Consider the following 25542-nt stretch of genomic DNA (forward strand, 5'->3'; position numbering starts at 1 on the left):
AAGTATTTTTTCAAAACCTAATTTGGGTACTTTTCTCGGTATTGGGAAAAAGAATTCCTGTATGCTTTATCCTGCCAAAGTGCAGAGAAGGTTCAGTGACACACAGTTAATATGTTATGCAATACAAACCTCCTATGATAACAGGACTCACAAAAAAAATGCAAAAGGAAGCAGTATGACAAAAGAGTCATTGAGGAAGTCAGAGAAACTGTTACCATGAACTAAAAATGAGGAAGCAAGTGTACAGTTCCAGTTGAAGGATTTCAACGTGTCTTCATAGTTACCCCTTACAACTTCTTCAGCATTATCTTTGGGCTTTTTAAAAAGGCGTATCATTAATTCCTTTCACTGAGCACAAATCTCTCTATAGCGTGTGTTATAGCGTGTGCAAGATTAGTTATGGATACAAGTTTATTCCTACAATTGCCTTAAACTGCAGAAGAAACTTGCCTGTGGGAGCCAAGAGCTGTGCATAAAAAAAGGCAAGACTCTTTGGGCCTTTTAAGCCTGGGGTGAGAGACTTGCATCCAGGAGGGAGGGGAACAGGTAAGTCATAATACACTGATGCCTACCATACATACATAATATCATTTTGTTTTTCCTTGGAATCTATGAATCTATATAAAGTTTTGTTGAATGTAAAACTTTTCCGTTTCAAAAACAATATAGATAGAAAGAATCACGTGTACAGAAGTTGTTTGCACACAGAGTTGTAGAATATATATATATACTTATTTCGGTTATCTCAACTTTCTGGACTCGACCACTTAACATTTATTACTTGTGAAGCTTAATGCCTCCTGTCCGAAATCACTTTAAGTGTCTTGTTAAGAGAACATTTACGTATGACTCATAATCTTTCTTTTTACTTGTATTATTTAGTTAATATCCACTAAATAAAAACACTCTCCTTTTGTCAAATATACAAGTATTTACTTTGACTACATAATAATGAAACACTGATATAGTGACAATGGCATGCAAAATCCCAATGCAGTTAAATACGCATCATAGTTCATATTTATTTTCTATTATTCAAGACCCGCATTTATACATTTTCTTATTGAGACTGACCTACCAGACTTGTTATGTAAATATTTCTATTGAAGATTCCTAAATAAACATTCAGAATTCAGATATTGTTACGCTAAATCTAAAGTTTGCATGATTTATTTAGACATTAAGTATCAGAAAACATTGTGTTAATCATGTGTAAAAATACAGCTATTCAAATATTTTGTGGGAAATAAATAAAAAAATAGCTTCTCTTTTCTATGGAATGATTAATGGAGTGTTAAAATAAACAAGGACTTGTAAATAAATGGAAATCTTATCTAAATGGATCTTAATTAAAAAATGTTGCATTAAACTATTGTAGCAATTTTGCTGCCTTATCTTGTCTGTATAGACGCTCTCTAAACTGTTTAATTCAAGCTAATAAAACCCATATCAACACATTTTGACATACATTTAAATCTAAAATAAGAAAAAAACCTTTAATTGTCCAAAAATAATAGCATTTTCTTTATTGATACATCTTCCTTGGTGGTTTTATTTACAAAAAAAAATATAGGCAAATAAAATGACAGCACTTTTGCTCTCATATCGACAAAATCCAGTGGTTTCTTTATTGTGTTACTTCAAAAAGAAAATGTAAATGTTCACTATTTTTATACGTGTGTGACGTGGGACTAATCTAACGAAATATTTAGATTTGATATATTAACCTGTGTTTTTGCCAGTTAAGTTTGCAATGTATTTTGATGTCTGTTATGTACATGGGATATTCTTTTGCATAAGGGATTTTCTGCTTTCAGAAGGCATTATTAATAAAAAAAAAACCAGGCATGTGGCTTATCTTGTATTAATAGAGGCTCAGTGTGGGACTACTGGGCTTGTGTATTTATCCGGACAAAAGGGGCACACCTCTTATTATTGAATTTCGGTTTCTAAACCTATTTGAAAAATCGAAGATTTTGATGTTTAATCTAATAAAACAAAGAACTGTTTTCTTGAAAAGGATTACAAGAGAGGTAATGTTACTGAAGCTCTAACCAGGGTTAGAAAGATGAACCGTATTGATAAGATTAAGATCACTAATCACAGAATGCCAGGATCAAAACTCAATGTTGTAATTTGTCACTGGATAAGTACCGAAGAGTAAGGGGATTCTGAATACTTTCTGGAATATCCTTAAAGAAGATCCAATTTTGAAAGAACTGATTCCAGACTCTTCGTGAGTCATTTGTACGTAGAATCAGAATCTCAAATATATCTTGGGACCGTCAGATGTCTCAAAAAACTGTCTAAGAAGAAGTTTCTTCAAACCTTTGATAGGTTAGCACAGATGTGGTCGCTGCAGCGGATATAACCGTTGCCTGAAAAAAGAACTGAGCTTTAATAGTAACAACACTGGAAAGGTCCACTTTGATAAAAAGTTCCTGACATGTAGCTTAAGCTTTGTCATCTACTTACTGGAGTGCCTGAGTGGCCTCCAGCATGTAAGTAGAACGAGTCGCCCTTTAAAAAAGGACTCTACGAACATTGTGATAATATTAGGAAAGGCTATGAACAACAGGTTCTCTGTAAGCATTATCTCTAAGGCTCATAATAAAGACCCCAATAAACTTAAGGCAATGGTAATTGAACAGGTGGATTTAGGCAACAGAGGTGGGAATAGACTGAAAAAACTATGCCAGTGAGAAACTCACTGGATGTTTGAACTGAAAAACGTATTCCCCCATGGGCTGAATGATGATTTCGATAGCGTATGTTTTTGTGAGTGATATATCACTGTCCCCTATTCTGTAAATTATGTATTATTGTAAACAGTGGCATCTCATTTCTGTTACTAAGTACCCTTTTAGACTATTTGACTAACTGATGAGGGGTTGCGCATATCCCCTTGGATAAAGACTGGAGTGCTTTAATTTTTTTTCTTGGGAGCTGAAGGGTTAATATGCTGAAATTCTAAGCAGGCTTTTTTTGCCAATTAGGGTTGTTTCTCTGTTCAGTTGTCAGCCCTGTCACTGTGTCTGTGGTTGAATGGTAAGCTGCATCTCTAATCTCAGCCCCTGTTTGGGGTATGTATTTGGTTTACATGTGGCTACTTAATGTTCAGTTGGAGGGTTCTCACTTGTATTCATTATCACACATGCCAGCTTGAGAAAGGTACAGCAAGTCTGAAGCAGGTTGTTGTTTCTCCACATCTATTCAAGTGAGTATTTCAAATTTATACTCTCTTAGACAACATTGTCTACATTTCCCCCCTGTACTTGCTATGACACTTAAGCAAGCTTTAACATTAAGGCTTTAAGGTATTGAATAATTTGCTAAAATATTGTACAGTAGATATACCAATTGGTATTCTTATTAGTCTGAATTTTCAAACATTTGTGAAAAAATTGGTCATTCTGAAGAGCTCAAGCGTGGTACTGTGATGGATGCCACCTTTATAATAAGTCAATATGTGAATATGTTGACCATATGAATTCCATGGTCAACTGTAAGTGGTATTATTGGAAAGTGGAAGCATTTAGGAACAACTGCAACTAAGCCATGAAGAGGAAGACCGCATAGTCACAGAGCAGGGTCATCGAGTGCTGTTCTAAATTGGATGCACATTGGATAACCTCTAGAATCATTATGTATACTCCCTCTAATTAGTTGAAAAATGAACAGGATCCAAAGTACTTATGCAAACAAATCAATACAGGAAACAAACAAGTATTCAATGACTGTGTGTCAGTATATCATATTTCAGTACTCTCAATGCAGTCTAATAACAGTCTATCTTTCTGCATATAAAAGGCTTGTCATTGTGGGAATGGTCAGTCATGTTGTGTTTCACAACTTAACTTTTTTAGCACGGAGCTAAAGCTATAGTACCCGGTATTAGCACAAATACTTTGTTCTGGATTTTACTATAAGCAGATACATATATTTGGAATACACCATGGAAAGCAATGTTAAGGTGGCCACATGTTTTCTGTTTTCATTAGACACTGCCCTCATGAATTGGTGTGTATTGTCTTTTAATATCCTTTTGGAAGCATATCCTTTTTGGAGGTAGTTAATGCCTAGAACTGGTTTTAGGTAAGTGTCCAAAAAGCTCTTGAAGAGCACATAGCTGTGATGTCCTCATCAGGGATGTTTATATTAGTATGGTTTCACACTGCTTGCCAGTCTGTAGCTGCAGATATTTTTTACTTTCAAAAAGGAAATCTGGAGGGAATCTAGAGGTAGAGTCACTTGTAAAGACTGATCATTGTATTTGAAAAGGAAGAGTAGTGAAGAGGCCATGATTATGTTATGGGGTAAAGGCATAGTCCGGACTACACTAAGTTGAAAGTTGTTGGACATTTTGAAGTACATCATTAATTCTTTAAAAATGTTCTATATGATGGGGTACTCAGTAAAGAGGCAAGATGAAAGTTAATGTTTTAATAAATGGTCACTTTAAGTAGAAGAGCATGTTACACACATTGTACTTACTTAAAAACCGCCTAGAGCTGGTTTTGAGGGAGTGTCCAAAAAGCTCTTGAAGAGAGCACATGGCTGTGATGTGCTCGGCGGTGATGGGACTGCAAGAATAAAGTTGTGTTAGTTACTTTAGTATCGAGTCTTAAAAATACAACTACACTAACCTTGTGTTTACAGCTACTGAGGTCTGAGGTGGTCTTCAGTACCAAAGAACAACAGAACAGGGTCCATCTTCTTTTTCATAAATCGCACTTTTAATCCGTGGACCTCATTTTAATATATATTTACATGTAAACTAAAAACATAATGTCACACAGGGTGAAAAGGGTGCTCAGCTCACTGGCCCAACAGAGAGCTGCCCTGAGGCTACTTATTTCACAAGGGAGCAGTGCTCTCTAATACTGCATTGTATAAGCAAAGGAGGACCTCAAATTCATTTAAAGCTTTCCACAACATTTTGAAGTGTGCTAGGCATTGATGTTAGACAAGAAGGCCTGGTCACAAGTGGAAATCCAATTCATCCCAAAGGTGCTTAGTCGGGTTATGATCAGGGCTCTGTACAGGCCAATCGAGATTATCCAAACCAGAAAAGTCATGTGTTTTTGGACCTTGCTTTGTGCAGTGGGGCAGAGTTGTGCTGGAAGAGGAAAGATTCTTCCCCATACAATTGTGTAAAACATCTTTGTATGCTGTAGCATTAACATTAGCTTTCACTGGAACAAAACCCTGAAAAACAGCGCCAGACCATTATCCCTCTCCAACAAACCTTACAATAGGCACTATACATTACAGTAGGTAGCGTTATCCTGGTATCTGCAAAACCAAAATCAGGTTTCTAGTTAGGGAAGCGTGAGTCATTACTCCAGAGAACACATTTTCACTGATGCTGATCTTTGGTATGTGTACACCTTCTTGACCATATAAAACCATTTTGTGAAGCTCCGAAAACACTAGACTTGGGCACCAGGGGGCTCTTCGTGTTCGTCTTCGTGCTCGTCTTCGGGGGAAAAAAAATCTTCGTATTCCGCGAATATTCGCCCGTTCCTGTCTTCTCTTCGGGCGAATATTCGCGGACATTCTTCGTGCTCGTTTAATCTTCGTTTTCCTCCTGGCTGCCTAGCAGGGGTTAATACGGGGTTAATAACACATCACAGCAGCAGCAGCTGCCGTGAAGGTACGTGTGTGCAGCTCTATTGGTCGTTTCGGCAGGGGGCTGGTCTGGCATCAACGAGTGAATTGCAGAACTGCAGAATGCACTTCATTCGTTGATGGCAGGCGAGCCCCCTGCCGAAACGACCAATAGAGTTGCACACACATACCGAGGTGTACTGTCCATAGATGTTTAATAAAAGAATAGGGAATATTTTACATTTTTAAATTGATTTTGGACCACTTTACATGCCTAACATTTGCTACCTATTTACAATGGCATACTTTGCAACAACCCAACTTACTTATTGGACAGGACTGGAAAATAGCAGGACTGTCCACCAAAATCTTGGGTGTGTTGGCAGGTATGCTGATGGAAAAATGTTGGACAAGAACTAAAAAATAGCTTAGGGTTAATGTACGGTTATGTTTAAGATTAGTAGCAGTGCACTGGTTTGGTTAAAGATGGATTATGTCTAAATAATAATAATTTAATTTTAATGTTTTTTTTTAAAAAAAAATAGGGGTTTATTTAAATGTATTTTAAAGTTAGATTTATTATTTAGTACTTGATTATATTTATTAAATGTTTATAGTAGCGTTACCTACCGAGCTATACCTACCTATGTGTATTTGCATTTTGCATACCTAGTTTAGCTAAATTAGATGGGACAGGACTGGAAAAAAGCAGGACTGTCCCTGAAAAAGTTGGGTCTGTTGGCAGGTATGTGGATGGAAAAATGTTATAGGGTGAAGTGTGAGTTATAGTGTTAATGTAATGCTATTAGTGAGTGAAGGCCAGGGCAAATAACAAGGAAAAGGTCCTTGTGTTTTGTGCATTGTAAGTGTGTGTGTATGTGTGTTATGTGTGATGTCACTGTGTGTTATATGTGTTATATGTGTTATTGTGTGTGTTATGTTTGGTTGGTTGTGTATCAGAAGGAAAATAATGAAATGGAAAAGGAAATGGGAAAGGCAAATGAGTGGGCAATTGGCGACCCGCTCACCTGTTTCACCCCAGGGCAAAGCACCCAAACACTGTCAGTCTTAGACGTTTGGCAGCAGACTTCCAGAGCTCAGACACAAGGCCCTAGCGTAAGCTGGCCACTCCGGCGGAGGTAGCAGGCGTTGCCACACCGCAAACAGAGGCAGCCAGGGGGGAGAAACTGCCCTTACCATTAGGGACATTTTGGGCATGACTCTAGCCAGGAAGCGAACTGGCAGAGAAGAGATGCTGGCACCACCACCAGCAGCAGCATTGAAAAGGCGAATGAGTGGGCAATTGGCGACCCACTCACCTGTTTCACCCCAGGGCAAAGCACCCAAACACTGTCAGTCTTAGACGTTTGGCAGCAGACTTCCAGAGCTCAGACACAAGGCCCTAGCGTAAGCTGGCCACTCCGGCGGAGGTAGCAGGCGTTGCCACACCGCAGACAGAGGCAGCCAGGGGGGAGAAACTGCCCTTACCATTAGGGACATTTGATTCATGACACTAGCCAGGAAGCGAACTGGCATCGAAGAGACACTGGCACCACCACCAGCAGCAGAATTGGGAAAGGCGAATGAGTGGGCAATTGGCGACCCACTCACCTGTTTCACCCCAGGGCAAAGCACCCAAACACTGTCAGTCTTAGACGTTTGGCAGCAGACTTCCAGAGCTCAGACACAAGGCCCTAGCGTAAGCTGGCCACTCCGGCGGAGGTAGCAGGCGTTGCCACACCGCAGACAGAGGCAGCCAGGGGGGAGAAACTGCCCTTACCATTAGGGACATTTGATTCATGACACTAGCCAGGAAGCGAACTGGCATCGAAGAGACACTGGCACCACCAGCAGCAGCAGCAGCAGCAGAATTGGGAAAGGCGAATGAGTGGGCAATTGGCGACCCACTCACCTGTTTCACCCCAGGGCAAAGCACCCAAACACTGTCAGTCTTAAACGTTTGGCAGCAGACTTCCAGAGCTCAGACACAAGGCCCTAGCGTAAGCTGGCCACTCCGGCGGAGGTAGCAGGCGTTGCCACACCGCAGACAGAGGCAGCCAGGGGGGAGAAACTGCCCTTACCATTAGGGACATTTGATTCATGACACTAGCCAGGAAGCGAACTGGCATCGAAGAGACACTGGCACCACCAGCAGCAGCAGCAGAATTGGGAAAGGCGAATGAGTGGGCAATTGGCGACCCACTCACCTGTTTCACCCCAGGGCAAAGCACCCAAACACTGTCAGTCTTAGACGTTTGGCAGCAGACTTCCAGAGCTCAGACACAAGGCCCTAGCGTAAGCTGGCCACTCCGGCGGAGGTAGCAGGCGTTGCCACACCGCAGACAGAGGCAGCCAGGGGGGAGAAACTGCCCTTACCATTAGGGACATTTGATTCATGACACTAGCCAGGAAGCGAACTGGCATCGAAGAGACACTGGCACCACCACCAGCAGCAGAATTGGGAAAGGCGAATGAGTGGGCAATTGGCGACCCACTCACCTGTTTCACCCCAGGGCAAAGCACCCAAACACTGTCAGTCTTAGACGTTTGGCAGCAGACTTCCAGAGCTCAGACACAAGGCCCTAGCGTAAGCTGGCCACTCCGGCGGAGGTAGCAGGCGTTGCCACACCGCAGACAGAGGCAGCCAGGGGGGAGAAACTGCCCTTACAATTAGGGACATTTTGGGCATGACTCTAGCCAGGAAGCGAACTGGCAGAGAAGAGATGCTGGCACCACCACCACCACCACCACCACCACCAGCAGCATTGAAAAATTGGAAAGGCGAATGAGTGGGCAATTGGCGACCCACTCACCTGTTTCACCCCAGGGCAAAGCACCCAAACACTGTCAGTCTTAGACGTTTGGCAGCAGACTTCCAGAGCTCAGACACTAGGCCCTAGCGTAAGCTGGCCACTCCGGCGGAGGTAGCAGGCGTTGCCACACCGCAGACAGAGGCAGCCAGGGGGGAGAAACTGCCCTTACCATTAGGGACATTTGATTCATGACACTAGCCAGGAAGCGAACTGGCATCGAAGAGACACTGGCACCACCAGCAGCAGCAGCAGCAGCAGAATTGGGAAAGGCGAATGAGTGGGCAATTGGCGACCCACTCACCTGTTTCACCCCAGGGCAAAGCACCCAAACACTGTCAGTCTTAAACGTTTGGCAGCAGACTTCCAGAGCTCAGACACAAGGCCCTAGCGTAAGCTGGCCACTCCGGCGGAGGTAGCAGGCGTTGCCACACCGCAAACAGACGCAGCCAGAGGGGAGAAACTGCCCTTACCACTAGGGACATTTTGGGCATGACTCTAGCCAGGAAGCGAACTGGCAGAGAAGAGATGCTGGCACCACCACCACCACCAGCAGCAGCATTGAAAAATGGGAAAGGCGAATGAGTGGGCAATTGGCGACCCACTCACCTGTTTCACCCCAGGGCAAAGCACCCAAACACTGTCAGTCTTAGACGTTTGGCAGCAGACTTCCAGAGCTCAGACACAAGGCCCTAGCGTAAGCTGGCCACTCCGGCGGAGGTAGCAGGCGTTGCCACACCGCAGACAGAGGCAGCCAGGGGGGAGAAACTGCCCTTACAATTAGGGACATTTTGGGCATGACTCTAGCCAGGAAGCGAACTGGCAGAGAAGAGATGCTGGCACCACCACCAGCAGCAGCATTGAAAAGGCGAATGAGTGGGCAATTGGCGACCCACTCACCTGTTTCACCCCAGGGCAAAGCATCCAAACACTGTCAGTCCTTGGCGTTTGGGAGCGGACTTCCAGAGCTCAGACACAAGGCCCTAGCGTAAGCTGGCTACATTGGCGGAGGTAGCAGGCGTTGCCACACCGCAGCAAGTGCAACCAGGGGGGAGAAACTGCCCTTACCATAAGGGACAATTAAGGCATGACACTAGCCAGGAAGCGAACTGGCAGAGAAGAGATGCTGGCACCACCAGCAGCAGCAGCAGCAGCAGCAGCAGCAGCAGCAGCATTGGAAAAGGCAAATGAGTGGGCAATTGACGACCCGCTCACCTGTTTCACCCCAGGGCAAAGCATCCAAACACTGTCAGTCCTTGGCGTTTGGGAGCGGACTTCCAGAGCTCAGACACAAGGCCCTAGCGTAAGCTGGCTACATTGGCGGAGGTAGCAGGCGTTGCCACACCGCAGCAAGTGCAACCAGGGGGGAGAAACTACCCTCACCATCAGGGACATTCGAGGCATGACACTAGCCAGGAAGCGAACTGGCATTGAAGAGAGACACTGGCACCACCACCAGCAGCAGCAGAATTGGGAAAGGCGAATGAGTGGGCAATTGACGACCCGCTCACCTGTTTCACCCCAGGGCAAAGCATCCAAAAACTGTCAGTCCTTGGCGTTTGGGAGCGGACTTCCAGAACTCAGACACAAGGCCCTAGCGTAAGCTGGCTACACCGGCGGAGGTAGCAGGCGTTGCCACACCGCAGCAAGTGCAACCAGGGGGGAGAAACTACCCTCACCATCAGGGACATTCGAGGCATGACACTAGCCAGGAAGCGAACTGGCATTGAAGAGAGACACTGGCACCACCACCAGCAGCAGCAGAATTGGGAAAGGCGAATGAGTGGGCAATTGACGACCCGCTCACCTGTTTCACCCCAGGGCAAAGCATCCAAAAACTGTCAGTCCTTGGCATTTGGGAGCGGACTTCCAGAACTCAGACACAAGGCCCTAGCGTAAGCTGGCTACACCGGCGGAGGTAGCAGGCGTTGCCACACCGCAGCAAGTGCAACCAGGGGGGAGAAACTACCCTCACCATCAGGGACATTCGAGGCATGACACTAGCCAGGAAGCGAACTGGCATTGAAGAGAGACACTGGCACCACCACCAGCAGCAGCAGAATTGGGAAAGGCGAATGAGTGGGCAATTGACGACCCGCTCACCTGTTTCACCCCAGGGCAAAGCATCCAAAAACTGTCAGTCCTTGGCGTTTGGGAGCGGACTTCCAGAACTCAGACACAAGGCCCTAGCGTAAGCTGGCTACACCGGCGGAGGTAGCAGGCGTTGCCACACCGCAGCAAGTGCAACCAGGGGGGAGAAACTACCCTCACCATCAGGGACATTCGAGGCATGACACTAGCCAGGAAGCGAACTGGCATTGAAGAGAGACACTGGCACCACCACCAGCAGCAGCAGAATTGGGAAAGGCGAATGAGTGGGCAATTGACGACCCGCTCACCTGTTTCACCCCAGGGCAAAGCATCCAAAAACTGTCAGTCCTTGGCGTTTGGGAGCGGACTTCCAGAACTCAGACACAAGGCCCTAGCGTAAGCTGGCTACACCGGCGGAGGTAGCAGGCGTTGCCACACCGCAGCAAGTGCAACCAGGGGGGAGAAACTACCCTCACCATCAGGGACATTCGAGGCATGACACTAGCCAGGAAGCGAACTGGCATTGAAGAGAGACACTGGCACCACCACCAGCAGCAGCAGAATTGGGAAAGGCAAATGAGTGGGCAATTGACGACCCGCTCACCTGTTTCACCCCAGGGCAAAGCATCCAAGCACTGTCAGTCCTTGGCGTTTGGGAGCAGACCTACAGAACTCAGACACAAGGCCCTAGCGTAAGCTGGCTACACCGGCGGAGGTAGCAGGCGTTGCCACACCGCAGCAAGTGCAACCAGGGGGGAGAAACTACCCTTACCATCAGGGACATTCGAGGCATGACACTAGCCAGGAAGCGAACTGGCATTGAAGAGAGACACTGGCACCACCACCAGCAGCAGCAGAATTGGGAAAGGCGAATGAGTGGGCAATTGACGACCCGCTCACCTGTTTCACCCCAGGGCAAAGCATCCAAGCACTGTCAGTCCTTGGCGTTTGGGAGCAGACCTACAGAACTCAGACACAAGGCCCTAGCATAAGCTAGCTACACCGGCGGAGGTAGCAGGCGTTGCCACACCGCAGCAAGTGCAACCAGGGGGGAGAAACTACCCTTTCCATTAGGGACATCTGAGGCATGATTTCAGCCAGGAAGCGAACTGGCAAAAGATACTGGCACCACCACCAGCAGCAGCGTTGGAAACGGAAAAAGGTGAATGAGTGGGCAATTGACGACCCACTCACCTGTTTCACCCCAGGGCAAAGCATCCAAAGACTGTCAGTCCTAGGCGTTTGGGAGCGGACTTACAGAGCTCAGACACTAGGCCCTAGCGTAAATTGGCTACACCAGCGGAGGTAGCAGGCATTGCCACACCGCAGCAAGTGCAACCAGGGGGAGAAACTACCTTAAACATTAGAGAGAAAAAATTTAACTTTCCAAGCTAAGAGCTGGGTAACCCAATTTGGGCAGATTGAATTTAAGAAAGGCAATCTGCTCCATCAGATGAGGTGCCATGCGTGAGCGCTGTGGACTCAGTATGTTTCCAGTCATAGAAAACACGCGCTCACTTTGAACAGTGGTTGGCGGACATGATAGAAGCTGCTGCGCAACCCATGAGAGTGCAGGCCACACACTCTTCTTTTCATCCCAGTAGCTAAGAGGATCAACATTAGGAGCAGAAGGAACTTCACAGAGGTAAAGTTTGACCATTTCAGCAGCACTACTCTCCTTTCTGCTGCTAGCTCTGTCAGATGGTCCAACTATACTGCCAAGTGCCTCTTCCCAAAACGCAGCTGCTCCACTCAGCTGTGTTGTGCTGCTTGTGGCACTGCTGCTGATGCTGCTGCTAGGGGTAGCAGACCACATCATCTCTTCCTCCTCCTGCACCTCACCCTCCTCGGACAGCATTCCCATTTTACGCTGCCAGTCACGCACCTTGTTGACCAATTGCTCCCGGTAGCTACTGAGAACATTGAATTTCAAAGCTAGCTTTCCCTTAATTCTTGGATCACAAAGGCACGCTAGCATCATTTCGGGACTCTCTTCCATTCGCTTGCGAAGGTGTACTTTTAGCAGATCCTTCAGCTTCCTGACTATGGCTGCTACGTCAGGATGTAGAGTGCCACCTTGAACAGCCTCACGGTTTCCAAGGAACACATCCATCTTGCTGCCTAGATGGGAGAACACTGGGATTACCTGGGCCAGACTGGCAGTGTTTGAGCTTAAATTTTCTGTGGCATCCCTGAATGGTTTAAGGACTGCCACTAGCTGGGCGATCACTGTCCAATCCTCCCTATTCAATGGAGAGGTAATCCCAATATTGTGCTCTGAGGCAAGATTATGGATTGCCCTCTGCTGCTCCAAAATCCTCTCTAGCATGTCTAACGTGGAGTTCCACCGTGTACTGACATCCTGACGTAGGCAGTGTACGGGAAGACCTGACCTCTCTTGCTCTTCCCTCAAAAGTTGGCTAGCCTTAACACTATGGTGAAAGTGCCCAGCGATCTTTCTGCAGCGGGACAGAACTACTGCTGCCACATTAGTTCCTTCTGACATTGCTGCCTTCACTACAAGATGGATGATGTGGGCTGCACAGCGCACACCAACAATATGACCATCTCGCAGCGCTTTCACCATATTGGCACCTCCGTCAGTTACCACAAAACCAACTTCAACATTGGTGCCCGCCTCTGCTCCCACCCAAAGGCTAAACATTTTCCTCATCGCATGCAGAATGTTTTGGGAAGTGTGCTTTTCATCCATCACTTCTGCATGGAGAAGGAAAGATCGGTAGCCTGCTGCAGCAGCTTCCTTAGACACACCGGGCTGCCACCAGTGTGCTGTCAAAGAAAGAAAGGCATGCTGGCCGCTAGGTGCACTCCACAAATCTGTAGTGAAATGAACAGACTGACCAGCAGCCTTGGAAAGCTCCTCTTTCACTGCTGCAACACAGGACCGATACAATGAGGGGACAATGTTCCTGCTGAAAGTGGAACGTGACGGAACTGTATATTGTGGAGCCACAGCCGCCATCAATTGTTTGAAAGGCTCCCCTTCGATCATAGAGAAGGATGCCCCTCCAACAGCAATGAACTGACCAATCAGTCGCGTTACTTTATTGGCCTGCTGTTTGGGCATTGACCTTTTGGATTGGAATGCCACAAATTGTTCCAGGGTGGGCTGGACATGCAGTGCTCCAACCTGCCTTGGTCTCTGGCTGCCAGCACTAGTTGCTGCTGCTGCTGCTGCTGCTATTGGCTCAGAAGAAGAAGCTGTTGGGGTTTTTCCACGGCCACCAGCTATGCTGCCTGCACTAAGTTTTACCTCTGCATCTTTCCCCAATAGCACAGCGTTGTGTTGAGTGCTGAGGTGATGCTTCATGCTAGCACTGGTAAAATGGCCAGACACTTTCCCTCTGCTTATTAGCTTCCCACAATGTTTGCACTTTCCATAGCGCCCTTCTTCAACATTTTCAAAGTGCTCCCAAATTGGGGCGCGCATAGCCTTGGAGTGTGCCTTGGGTGCTGCTCTTACTGCTCGGGGTGGATCAACAGAGGCAGAACTAGTGGTGGTGGGACTGGTGGTAACAGTACTGGCCATAGTGGGACTGCTAATTGCTTTAGATTTGCTAGGTTTTGCTGCTGCTGCTGGTGGTGGTGATGGTGATGATCGTAGCGGAGAAGGTGGAGGCTCAGGGGAAAATTGTGCACTAGTCATTTGGACACTGCTCCCTGAGGAATCTGATTCCTGACCACTCATCTCCTCTACTTCCTCTGGCTCATAGTCTAGCTCTTCATTAGCCAGATCGAATGGAATTCCTGCTAGGCTGGAGCTAAGACTGATATCGTCGTGAGACTCGTGACTAGTAGTAGTGCGAGCAGGAAGAATAGACTCTGCACTTGGCCTCTCAGTCTCAGGCTCCTCTGCTACCTCGCTAGGTGGAGTTCCACTATGTGTAGCCCTCTCTCTAACTGTCTTTACAAAAATTTTGTAAGGACTTGGTGGCTTGCTAGAGGTACTAGGAGGACATGGCGTGGCGGTACCAGTGGGAACAGTAGGCGCAGCACTAGTGGTGGTAGAGGCGGGGGTGGTGGTGGTGGTGGTTTTCCCTACAAAGGAATGAGATCGCTTTGGTTTGGGACCCCTCTGAGTCTTGCTGCTAATTTGGCTCTGCTTGGTACCTTGCATGCTGCTGGTGGATGGGGAAGATGCTGCTTGGGGCAAAAGGCACTTCTTTTTAGTCACTGGGCTGGTACTACTTGTGCTACCCTTTAACTTTGAACGTGCTTCTGGTGCTTTAGGCTTTCCGTAAAAAACCATAGAGCTTGTGGGCCTAGCCGCACTACTACTGCCTGCTTTTGGTGCCTTTCCTTTACTTGATGATCCTTCAAGCAATGCTTCCCCAAATGATAAGCGAGAGCTTGGCCTACTTGGCCGACTAGACTGACGCAAAGGCTGCATCTTAGAGCTGGTGGTGGTGCTGGTGGTGGTGCTGGTGGTGGTGGTGGTGGTGGTGGTGGTGGTAGATGGAGCTTGTCCCTCCTTAGTCCCAAAAGGAGGATCCATTTCAAATTTTGTGTTGTGTGTGTAGTGTAGTGTAGTGTAGTGTAGTGTAGTGTTTAAAAAACTATAAAAAAAAAATAAAAAAATAAAAATAAAAAAAAGGAAAAACGAATTAAAGACAAAAAAATTAGAGGAAGTTCTCTTCAGTGCTACTGCTTAAAAAGTAAAACTATGCACTACTGCACTGTGCTGTGTGCAATCTGCCAAAATCCTAAAGTTATTTAAATTATTAACTCAAGATTAACTATTTAATAACTAGCAGTATTTTATTTTTAATTTGAATTTACACGGGCCTAAGAGCTTAGCCTACTACTATGCTAGCCTAAAGCTATATTTCCTTACTATAAGTCTACCTCTAGGCAGACGCTCTCAAACCCACTAAGCTAAAGTGAGGTTAAATCAGATTCAGTATATGATTTATTAATTAATATTAAGTTATATAATATTAATAGATTAGAACTAATTTACTTATATATTATGTATTATAGATAGAAGAATATAGATTATGAATTAGAATTTAGAATTAGAATTACTTATATTATAGATTATGAATTAGAATATTATTATTTATAATATATTATAGATTAAGATTAAAGAAGATTAGAATTATTTTAGTACTACAGCTAGTAGCTTGAAGCTTTGCTTAGTACAGCTCGTCACAGTCAATTTTTCTTGAAAAGAATTAGAAATAAAATAAAATGTCACAGCAAAACAGTTATCTTCACTGCTTGCTGCACTCACTAGCCCAACAAGTTCACTTCACTGATGGACTGAGGTGAGCAAAACACTAAGGGTACTTTTAATAAAATTGAAATAAAATGTAAAATAAATGAGAAAATCTTTGCAAAACAGTTAACGTCACTGCTTGCTGATCAAAAAAAAACACAGCACTTATGCGGCTGCACTCACTAGCCCAACAAGTTCACTTCACTGATGGACTGAGGTGAGCAAAACAAATGAAATAAAATGAAAGATTAATTAAGAAAAATTGACTTGGTCTCTTACTGTTGCTAAAACAAAGCACAAACTATAGAGCTGCAGCACCAGTACTAATAAGATTAGCTGAACTATACGCTAGTAGTAATTAATTAATATTATTACTTTTATTTATAGCTAATTTAATTAACTATTAAGATAAGAAAGAATTAGAGAATTATTGATATTACTGATTTTAGATTAGACACTAGTAGATGTTCTGAATGTCTACAGTACACTCTACACTAGTATACTATTACTAACTATAACTGACAAATATATATATTTTATAATGAATTCAATTATTAATTATATTAATTAATATTACTGATTTTAAATTAGACACTAGTAGATGAATGTCTACAGTACACTCTACACTAGTATACTATAGTATATATATATATATGACTGACAAATATATATATATATATAATATTATAATGAACTATTAAATTATAGATTCTATTAAATTGTAATTTATAAATTCTATTTAATTTATTTAAGCAGGACAGGCAATAGGCACTAGTGCCAGCCCAGGGCAAGGGCACCCCAGTGCCACTGAGGCACTGGGTGCACTGTCAACTCAACAGCACTTACACTAAAGTTGATGACAAATTAATTTTAAAAAAATTAAATTAATCAAATTATTATTATTAAATTAATTATATTAAGTAGCACTGAAGTGAGGATGAAGTACACTGTGAGAAAGGCTTACCAGTCTCACACAGAACAGAACAATCTCTCTCTGTAACGCTCGGATGCAGCACAGCAGTGTTGCCAAAGCAGTCACAGCGAAAAATGAATGGATCTCTCAGGCAAGCTCTGGTCTTATAAAGGCGCCTTCAGAATTCAAAAAACAGCAGCACAGGCATTGGACGAGACCCTTAGCGTTACGTCACAAGAGTGAGCTGATTGGACAGACGAGGATCAGCTCACTCCTGTTTGAAATTTTGGCGGTTGCGCGGCAAAAACGAAGACGATCACGAAGAATCTTCGATTCTTCGTGATTGTGAGTCTTCGTCTTCGCCTACGGTTTGCCGGCACTGTATTCTGTTCTACGTTCCTTCGGAACGAACAAAAAAACGGCCTCTTCGTGCTCGTTTTCATGTTCGCCCGAAGACGAATGCACAAGTCTAGAAAACACACGTGTTGTGTTGATGTGGCTTCCAAAGGCAGTTTAGAACTCTGTAGTGCATGATGCTACAGAGGACATGCAATTTTTATGCACTGCTCACTTCAGCACTCAGCTATGTGAGTGTGTGTGGTCTACCTCTTTACGGCTGAGCTATTGTTACTCCTAGAGGCTTCCATTTCATAATAACAGCACCTGCAGGGGCCTAAGGCAGGTCTGGCAGGGCCAATTTTGAAAAAAAATGTACCTGTAGCAAACTGGGGATTATATTTCAGCGCCACTTTTAAAGTCACTGAGCTCTTCAGTATGACCCATCTTACTGCCAATGTTTGTCTATGGAGATGACGTGCCTATGTGCTTAATTTTCTACAATGAGTGTGGCTGAAACAGGTAGACTTAATAAGTCAAGGGTGTTGACATATTTTTTCTAATATAGTGTATATTAGACTTGTGCACTCAGATTTGTACAAATTTGAATTTTAACAAAGTTTGCCAATCTTGTCAATTTGAATGTCCGAAAACGGGAAGGGACCCCAAAGAAACAAAAAAAAAAAAGAAGCAGAGAGCTCAATTTTCCATTTTGTATATTGTTGCTTTTTTCATTCTCACTTACTCACGTTATCCCTCATGCTCTCTCACATTCCCTCTCCCACTGTCTCACACGCTCTCTCAATGTCTCACTATTGTACCTTCGTTTCTGACTGCATTATTCTGGTCTCTTGGAGTACTTCCGCAAAAGGGGTGGAGCCACGGGGACCGCATCTCCTGCGTTCAGCCAATCAGGAAAGACTGTAAAAATGGCTGATTACTCCGAGTGTGTATATATACCTGTGCACCAGCATCCCTAATGGTTAGAGGATGCATTGTACCCTCCATTTACTTAAATCTATGTAGTCCATTCAAGTTTTTCTGCTACAGGGATCTTATTATTGGTTAATTTTTTTGGATAGCCCTTTTCTTGGGCCAAGTGGTCTTCAGTCAGTTTTAATGAAATTTTGAGGCAGACTTTTGTCGAATTTGGGAAGTTTGTCCAATGTCCATGTAATTTTGTTTTATTGGAGCATTTCTCTGTTACTAATGAATGCATTCATCTTTTTTGGTTGTGTAGGCGCATAGGTTGAATCAGAACAAGTCTTAAATATTGCCGAGTATAATGGCTGAAAGTGCTCAACAGCTTCCCTATTTCTATGGCAACATAACACGTGAAGAGGCAGAAGATTATCTGAAGCAAGAGGGCCAAAGTGATGGACTTTATCTACTAAGACAGAGTCGAAGCTACCTTGGAGGTTATGCTTTATCAGTTGCTCATGGCAGAAAATTTTACCATTATACGATTGAAAGAGAGATAAGTGGGACATATGCTATAACTGGAGGCATATCTCATGGTTCCCCGGCTGAACTCTGCCATTATCACACCCAAGAAAGTAGTGGGCTTGTTTGTTTACTAAAGAAACCATGTAATCGACCACCTGGTGTTCAACCAAAAATTGGCCCATTTGAAGACCTAAAAGAAAATCTCGTCAGAGAATATGTACGACAAACATGGTATTTAGAGGTAATTACTCTCCATTTACATAGCATCAGCATATTTTCAGTAATATATAAGGGGGTCATGCATTAAATTATTCAGTCAATGCTGCCCTATACTCTGGAAGGGTTTGGAAGTGAGTTGGCCCAGAACTCTATTTAAACAAAATGGTACTCTCTAATTGACATCCAATTTGACCACCAGTATGATTATCCAACTGATAAAACTTAAAAACTGTACAACAAGCTGAACTGATAATTTGTACTCAAATGTTCTCATTGACAATATTTTTTTTCATGAATTACCTCTTTGCCTTTGAAGGGTGAAGCTCTTGAACAAGCAATTATTAGTCAAAAGCCTCAACTAGAGAAGCTAATAGCCACAACTGCTCATGAAAAAATGCCATGGTTCCATGGGAAGATATCCCGAGAAGATTCAGAAGCATTATTACTGAATGGACCAAAGATAAATGGAACATTTCTGTAAGTAATTTATATATTATTACTAAAATTATGAGCTGTTTAATGAGAACATTTTTATGAAGTTAACCATATAGATATTTGGTGAAAAATGTTGAACTTTTGTATATTAATGATTATTGGGGTTGCAAATTAAGTATTACCTACCAACACTGGACAAATAATTTGCTAGTACTGCACAAATCTCTCAGCCATCATTATTCATTGCTGCACTGGGAAAATTCACTATGAAGTTGGTGCTCAGTGGCCAATTCAACTAATCAGTTTTGACTGAATTTGTATGATCTTCCATGTAAGTTGTACAATTATTGTTACTATTATACAAGTATCTTACAAGTATACAAGTGAGCATGATCTCCCCTTCCATCACCTTGTATGCAGTGGGGTGCAAAAAATGTAGCCCTCAGGGGTATATATTAGGGCTGCAACTTACAATTATTTTAATTTATTATACCCCCTTATATGCCTTATACCCCCTGATATGCCACTCTGCGACCCGGATATGCCACTTTGCCCCCCTGATATGCCACTTTGCCCCACCCAGATATGCCTTATATCCCCAGATATGCCACTCTGCCCCCCAGATATGCCATAGTTTCCTCTGATATGCCTTATACCCCTGATATGCCACTCTGTCCCCCCCTGATATGTCTTATACCCCCTATGTGACACTGTGCCCACCAAATATGCCTTAAAACACCCTATGTACCACTGTGCACCCCTTGATAATATCCCCCCTAGACTTACCCCCCGTGCTCCAGACTCATTGGTGTCTAGTAGGGGGAGTCGGACTGAGCACCGGAAGGTCATGTGACACCGGTGCACCATCATAGGAACCCCGGCGGAAGTGGAGGACAGTAGGGGAGGATGTCTGCACGCATCGCACAGACACCCCCCACTGGCTGTCAGAGAGAAGGATCCGGGTCCCCTGCAGCGCTGCGGGGGATCTGGATTTTAGTGTTATAATCCGACCTCTATTTGAGGTTGGATTATAAAACGAGGAGTATTTTTCAGAGCATTTGCTCTGGAAAAAACCCTAATCCAATAATCGATTCAACTAACCGATAATGAAATTTGTTGGTAACAATGTTCATTAACAATTATTATCAATTTTATCGATTAGTTGTTGCAGCCCTAGTATATATATATATATATATATATATATATAATATATATCTATATATATATAGATAGATAGATATATATAGATAGATATATATAGATAGATAGATATATATATATATATATATATATATATATCTATATATATAGATATATATATATAGATGTATGTATATATATATATATAACATTTATTTGCCAAAGTTACCAACTATACTCACTCATCCACCCACACTCACTGCCTTGTCTTCTTGCACCGGCTTAACTCTCTCTCACACATACACACTTTCCTCTGCTCTTTCATACTTTTACTCTCACACACACTCTCTTCTGCTCTTGTTATGCTTTCTTACACACATTCTCTCTCACATATTCTTTATCTCTCTTTACACTCTCGCACTCTAGTTTACTCTCAAGCTTTCATTCTCTCATGTACTTTTTCTTTCCTCGCATGCACACTCTCTTACAGTTTCTCTTAAACACCCTGTCACCTTCTTTTTCTCTCTACAGCCTTCTCTCTCACACATGCATTTATATACACAATCTCACACACAGTCACACACACACTGTCACTCACTCTCACTGTTTCTCTCCAGTGTGTGAAGGAGTTAATGGGGTGAAGTTGTTTAAGTGTCTCCTTTACTTTTAAGGAGAAGAGGTACACCATATGACCAAAGGATGTGGACACCCCTCCACAGTTTAGGTGTTTTAGCAACACCCATTGCTAACAGGTGTATAAAACACAGCATATAGGGAGCCATATCCATAGGCAACATGAGCAGTGAAATGGGTGGTACTGAAGAGTTTCATAGGACTGTCATAGGATGCCACCTTCTGACCGGCTATATATGCCTTAATCCACTGTAAATTCTATTATTGTGCAGTGGAAGCATCTAGGAGTAACAAAATCTTAGCCACAAGACAACAGCCCATGCACACTCACTAAGCAGATATGTATGCACATAAAAATCATCTGTCCTTTGTAACATCACTCACTACAGAGTTCCTACTTGCCTCTGGAAGCAACATCAGCACAAGCCCTGTGTGTCAGAAGCTCCATAGAGTGGGTTTCCATGGCTAAGCAGCTGCACACAGGCCTAACATCACTATGCCCAATGACAAGCATCGGCTGGGGTGGTATAAAGCTGGACTAAATGGGCACAAATTCCCACAGACACACTCTAAAATCTTATACAAAGCATTCCCAGAAGAATGTATGCTGTTTTGGAATAGAATGTCCAACAAGCTCAAATAAGTGCAAATGGTCAGATGTCCGCACACTTTTGGCCATATAGTATAGCTTGCAGAAAATATGCAGCTCCATTTTGTGACCTCCCTTATGAGTCATATCTTGTCTACGTTCAGGGGTTAAAGGTGAAGTAAAAGCAGATAATATACACAGTTGGTCTATATAAAGTGAAGTTATAAATATTTACTTACTCTCTGCTTCTAATGGGATTACAGCATATAGTTTAAAGCTAAACACAGGGGCATCTGCTGCTCCATGAATAGCATTTTTCTTAACAATCAGAATATGGCATTGGGGGCTGTTCTGTCAGTGACGACGGAAGAGAGGGACTTAGGAGAAATTATTTCTGATGACTTAAAGGTAAGCAGACAATGAAATAAACAATATCAAAGAGCAAGCAGGATGCTGGTTGCATAGGGAGAGGCATTAGTAGCAGGAAGAGCTTCGAACCCCGATGATCCTGGCTATTCCTCTGACATTGCTGCCTTCCATTGTCCCGACCCTGGTCCACTAAACGGCTTTCCCGATTTCTTGTGTACCGACCTTGGCTTTGTTTTTTGACTACGCTGCTCTCCCTGAACCTGGCTTGTTTACCTGACTACGCTGCTCTCTGTGAACTCGAACTTGGCTTGTATACTGGACTACGCTGCTCTCCGTTAACCGATTCCGGCTCCGTGTACAGTTCTCGCTGCTTTCAGTTCACTTGTTCCTGTTGCAGCTTGCCTCTGTGTTTTTCCTGAATATCGGACTCCTCCATCTCCCCAAGCCTTACAGGAGGACACAAGGTCATGGTCTAAAACTAGAGGGTCTAATAAAACTTCAGCATCTACAATCTGATTGGACTTTTGCATTAAGCCGAGCCCTGCATTACCAGCAATTCCCACAGTGACAAGGTTTATATATATATATGTATGTATGTATGTATATATAAAGTCCAAAAATAGTTACTGGCACTCCAGGGACTTTGCAAATGACCACACAAACAACTTCGGTTTTCAAGTCAACGTTTCAGTCTTGTTTATTACAGACTTTCATCAGGACATGAAAGTTATTTGCAGTTATTTGGCACCGGGCAGAAATTTGGCATTTGGAGTGCAATTGTTAATTTTGGACTTTGTATGTATATATATATATATATATATATATATATATATATATATATACACTGATCAGCCATAACATGACCACAACATGACCACTGACAAGTGAAGTGAATAACACTGATAATCTTGTTACCTTGACACGGGTCGGTGGGTGGGATATATTAGGCAACAAGTGAGCATTTTGTCCTCAAAGTTGATGTGTTAGAAGCAAAAAAAAATAGCCAAATTGTGATGGTTACCTATCAAAAGTGGTCTAAGAAAGGAAAAGTGGTGAACCGGCGACAGGGTCATGGGTGGCCAGGGCTCATTAATGCACATGGGGGGTGAAGGCTGGCCTGTAGCTGCTGTATCTCAAATTGCTGAAAAAAGTTAATTCTGGTTCTGAAAGAAAGGTGTCAGCACACACAGTGCATTGCAGTTTGTTGTATATGGGGCTGCATAGCCGCAGACCTGTTTAAGGTAATCGTAAATTAGCTTGGGTAGTTTGAGAAGAATGTGCAATGGTAGAGGGAATGAGGGTGATAATGGAATTGTTAAAACAAAACTGTAAAACTGTAAGAATGTATACATTAGAACAAATCACAGAAATTTACACTACTGAACTAACACGGCTACCCCAAGCTACATAATAACATCGCTACTGACATAAGACTTACTGGTCTGTAGTTGGATGAGTCTTCCCATCCCCTCTTTAAGCTTGTCCATATGGAGATATTTTTTCAGCTCTTCACTACACAATGAACCCTGACTTATTCTCAGAACTTATCCAGTGATAAAAAAAAACGAAACATTCACATTGTATAAAACATTACAAAACATAATTAAAGCTACCACACATTCAACATACTAATATTTTTAGTGACCTAAAATTGTTCAATTGTATTATTCGAAATAATGATTACCACCTAGAAGCAGTTTGTAATTTCAGAAGAGGAAAATTGCCTTAATGAGTTACTAAATTACTAAAGCAGGGAAAATCAAGAGAAACAATAATAACTCCACTTTTGAAGATTGCTTTTTTTTACAGTAGTATGCAGACAGTAAAGGGACCTGTAATAACACTTTAAAAACATATTGTTTCATTATTTTGGGAAACAAATATAAAATAAAAAACATTATTTAATAAAACAAGACTTTAACATTGTTGTAAACTACTTTTTGTATACTAAATATTGGTGTCTAAAGTCTGGACTTCCCCTAGCAAGACCTGTCTTGCCAACCACATGAACTTGCAATTTCCTTTTAAGAGCATATGTGCAGCCACAAGCATCCTGTAAATTATTTTCATGCAACAAAATACCTACCTTTTCACATAATTACTCTGAAATTAACAGGGATTCAGTGAGCAAGGACTGAACATGTTGCTTGAGTAATGTTGCAATGATTTATGTTCACAATTTAACAATCATGTGCCTAAAAACCCTATATTGTGACATGACTATATATATTTATATACTGCATCCAGGGCGGCAGGCTGGCTCTCAAGGGGTAGTGGGGCTTAGCCCTTTGTGAACAATTTTGGACTGGCACGGGGAGACAAGAATGCAGCAAGGTCATATAACGCAAGTTTACATGACTATACAGTTAAAACGAGGCTGCCTGCACTGTGTGGGCATAGCCAGAGAGAAAGTTGACAGTGAGATAATAGGAGTGCATGAGGGAGGGAGAGGGCAAGGAAGGGAGTATGTATAAATATATGCATGTTAGAATGTGTATGTGCAAGTATGTGTGTGTAAGCATGGATGTGTATATGTCTGTGTGTAGGGGTGGATGTATATGTGTAACAATGGATGTGTATATGTGTTTAAGCATTAATGTGAATGTGTTAGCCTTTGCAGTGTTTGGGCATAAGTGTTTTTGAATAAGCATGGATGTGTATATGTAAGTATTTGTGTTCTAGCATGGTTGTGTTTAAATGTGACTATGAATGTGTATGTGTGTGAGCATGAATGTGTTGGTGTGAGAGGGAGTGTTTGTTAGCATGAGTGTGTAATGCTGTATTCTCTGTATTTTTTTTTTTTACACACACATATATACCGTATTTGCTCGATTATAAGACGACCCCCCAAATCTGAATATTAATTTAGGAAAAAAAGAAAAAGCCTGAATATAAGACGACCCTATAGGAAAAAAGTTTTACCAGTAAATATTAATTCATGTAAACTATTTTTTTTTATATATAAAAGCTATGATTGAGAAAAATATTTTGGTTTTATTTCCTTCTATTTTCCAACCTGCCCCCCAGTTATGCACATCTGCCCCAGAAATGCCTTATACCCCTTATATGCCACTGTGCCCCATGATATGCCTTTTAACCCTCTAAATGCCACTGTGCCCCATGATATGCCTTTTGACCACCTATGTGCCACTCTGCCTCCAGAAATGCCTTATACCCCTATATGCCACTCTGGCATTTAGAGGGTTAAAAGGCATATTATGGGGAAGAGTGGCATATAGGGAGGTTTAAGGCATTCAGGAGGCAGAGTGGCGTATAGAGGGTTAAAAAGGCATTTCTGGAGGCAGAGTGGCATTAAGGGGGTTAAAAGGCATTTCACAGAGCACTCTGCCTCCAGAAATGCCTTATGCCCCCCATTTAACACCCCCCCAAACTTACCGGTGTTTCTGACTTCCCTGTCATGTAGCCGGGGCAGCGTGTAGATCCCACGCACTTACACTGCAGCCGGAAGGAGGCGTGGCTAGCAGCGGGGGTTGTCTGCGTCCATCGCGCAGACCTTCCCCGACTGTCAGAGATCAGAGTTCCCGCACTGGTGCGGGGAACTCTGATCTTTGACAGCCGGGGAAGGTCTGCGCGATGGACGCAGACAACCCCCGCTGCTAGCCACACCTCCTTCCTGCTGCAGCGGAAGTTGTCTACGCGAATCACGTAGACAACTTCCAGAGAGAACCACTCTGTTTGCTGTATATTGGTA

At 43.2% G+C, this 25542-nt stretch overlaps 1 protein-coding gene across 2 annotated transcripts in view; it reads left to right on the forward strand.

The window, feature by feature from the left end:
* Positions 1-224: 224 nt before the first annotated feature.
* Positions 225-25542, forward strand: part of SYK (spleen associated tyrosine kinase) — a 45634-nt gene continuing 20316 nt past the window's right edge. Inside the window, exons 1-3 of one of the 2 annotated variants that reach the window (XM_053467813.1) lie at positions 225-546; positions 18240-18686; positions 18981-19141. In XM_053467813.1, coding sequence (XP_053323788.1) covers positions 18285-18686; positions 18981-19141 — 563 coding nt within the window. In that variant the 5' untranslated portion in view covers positions 225-546; positions 18240-18284. The remainder of the gene's footprint in view (positions 547-18239; positions 18687-18980; positions 19142-25542) is intronic. The other variant, XM_053467817.1, reaches the window with a different exon arrangement.

Source organism: Spea bombifrons, chromosome 1 (assembly GCF_027358695.1).
Source record: "Spea bombifrons isolate aSpeBom1 chromosome 1, aSpeBom1.2.pri, whole genome shotgun sequence".
Lineage (NCBI taxonomy): Eukaryota > Metazoa > Chordata > Amphibia > Anura > Pelobatidae > Spea > Spea bombifrons.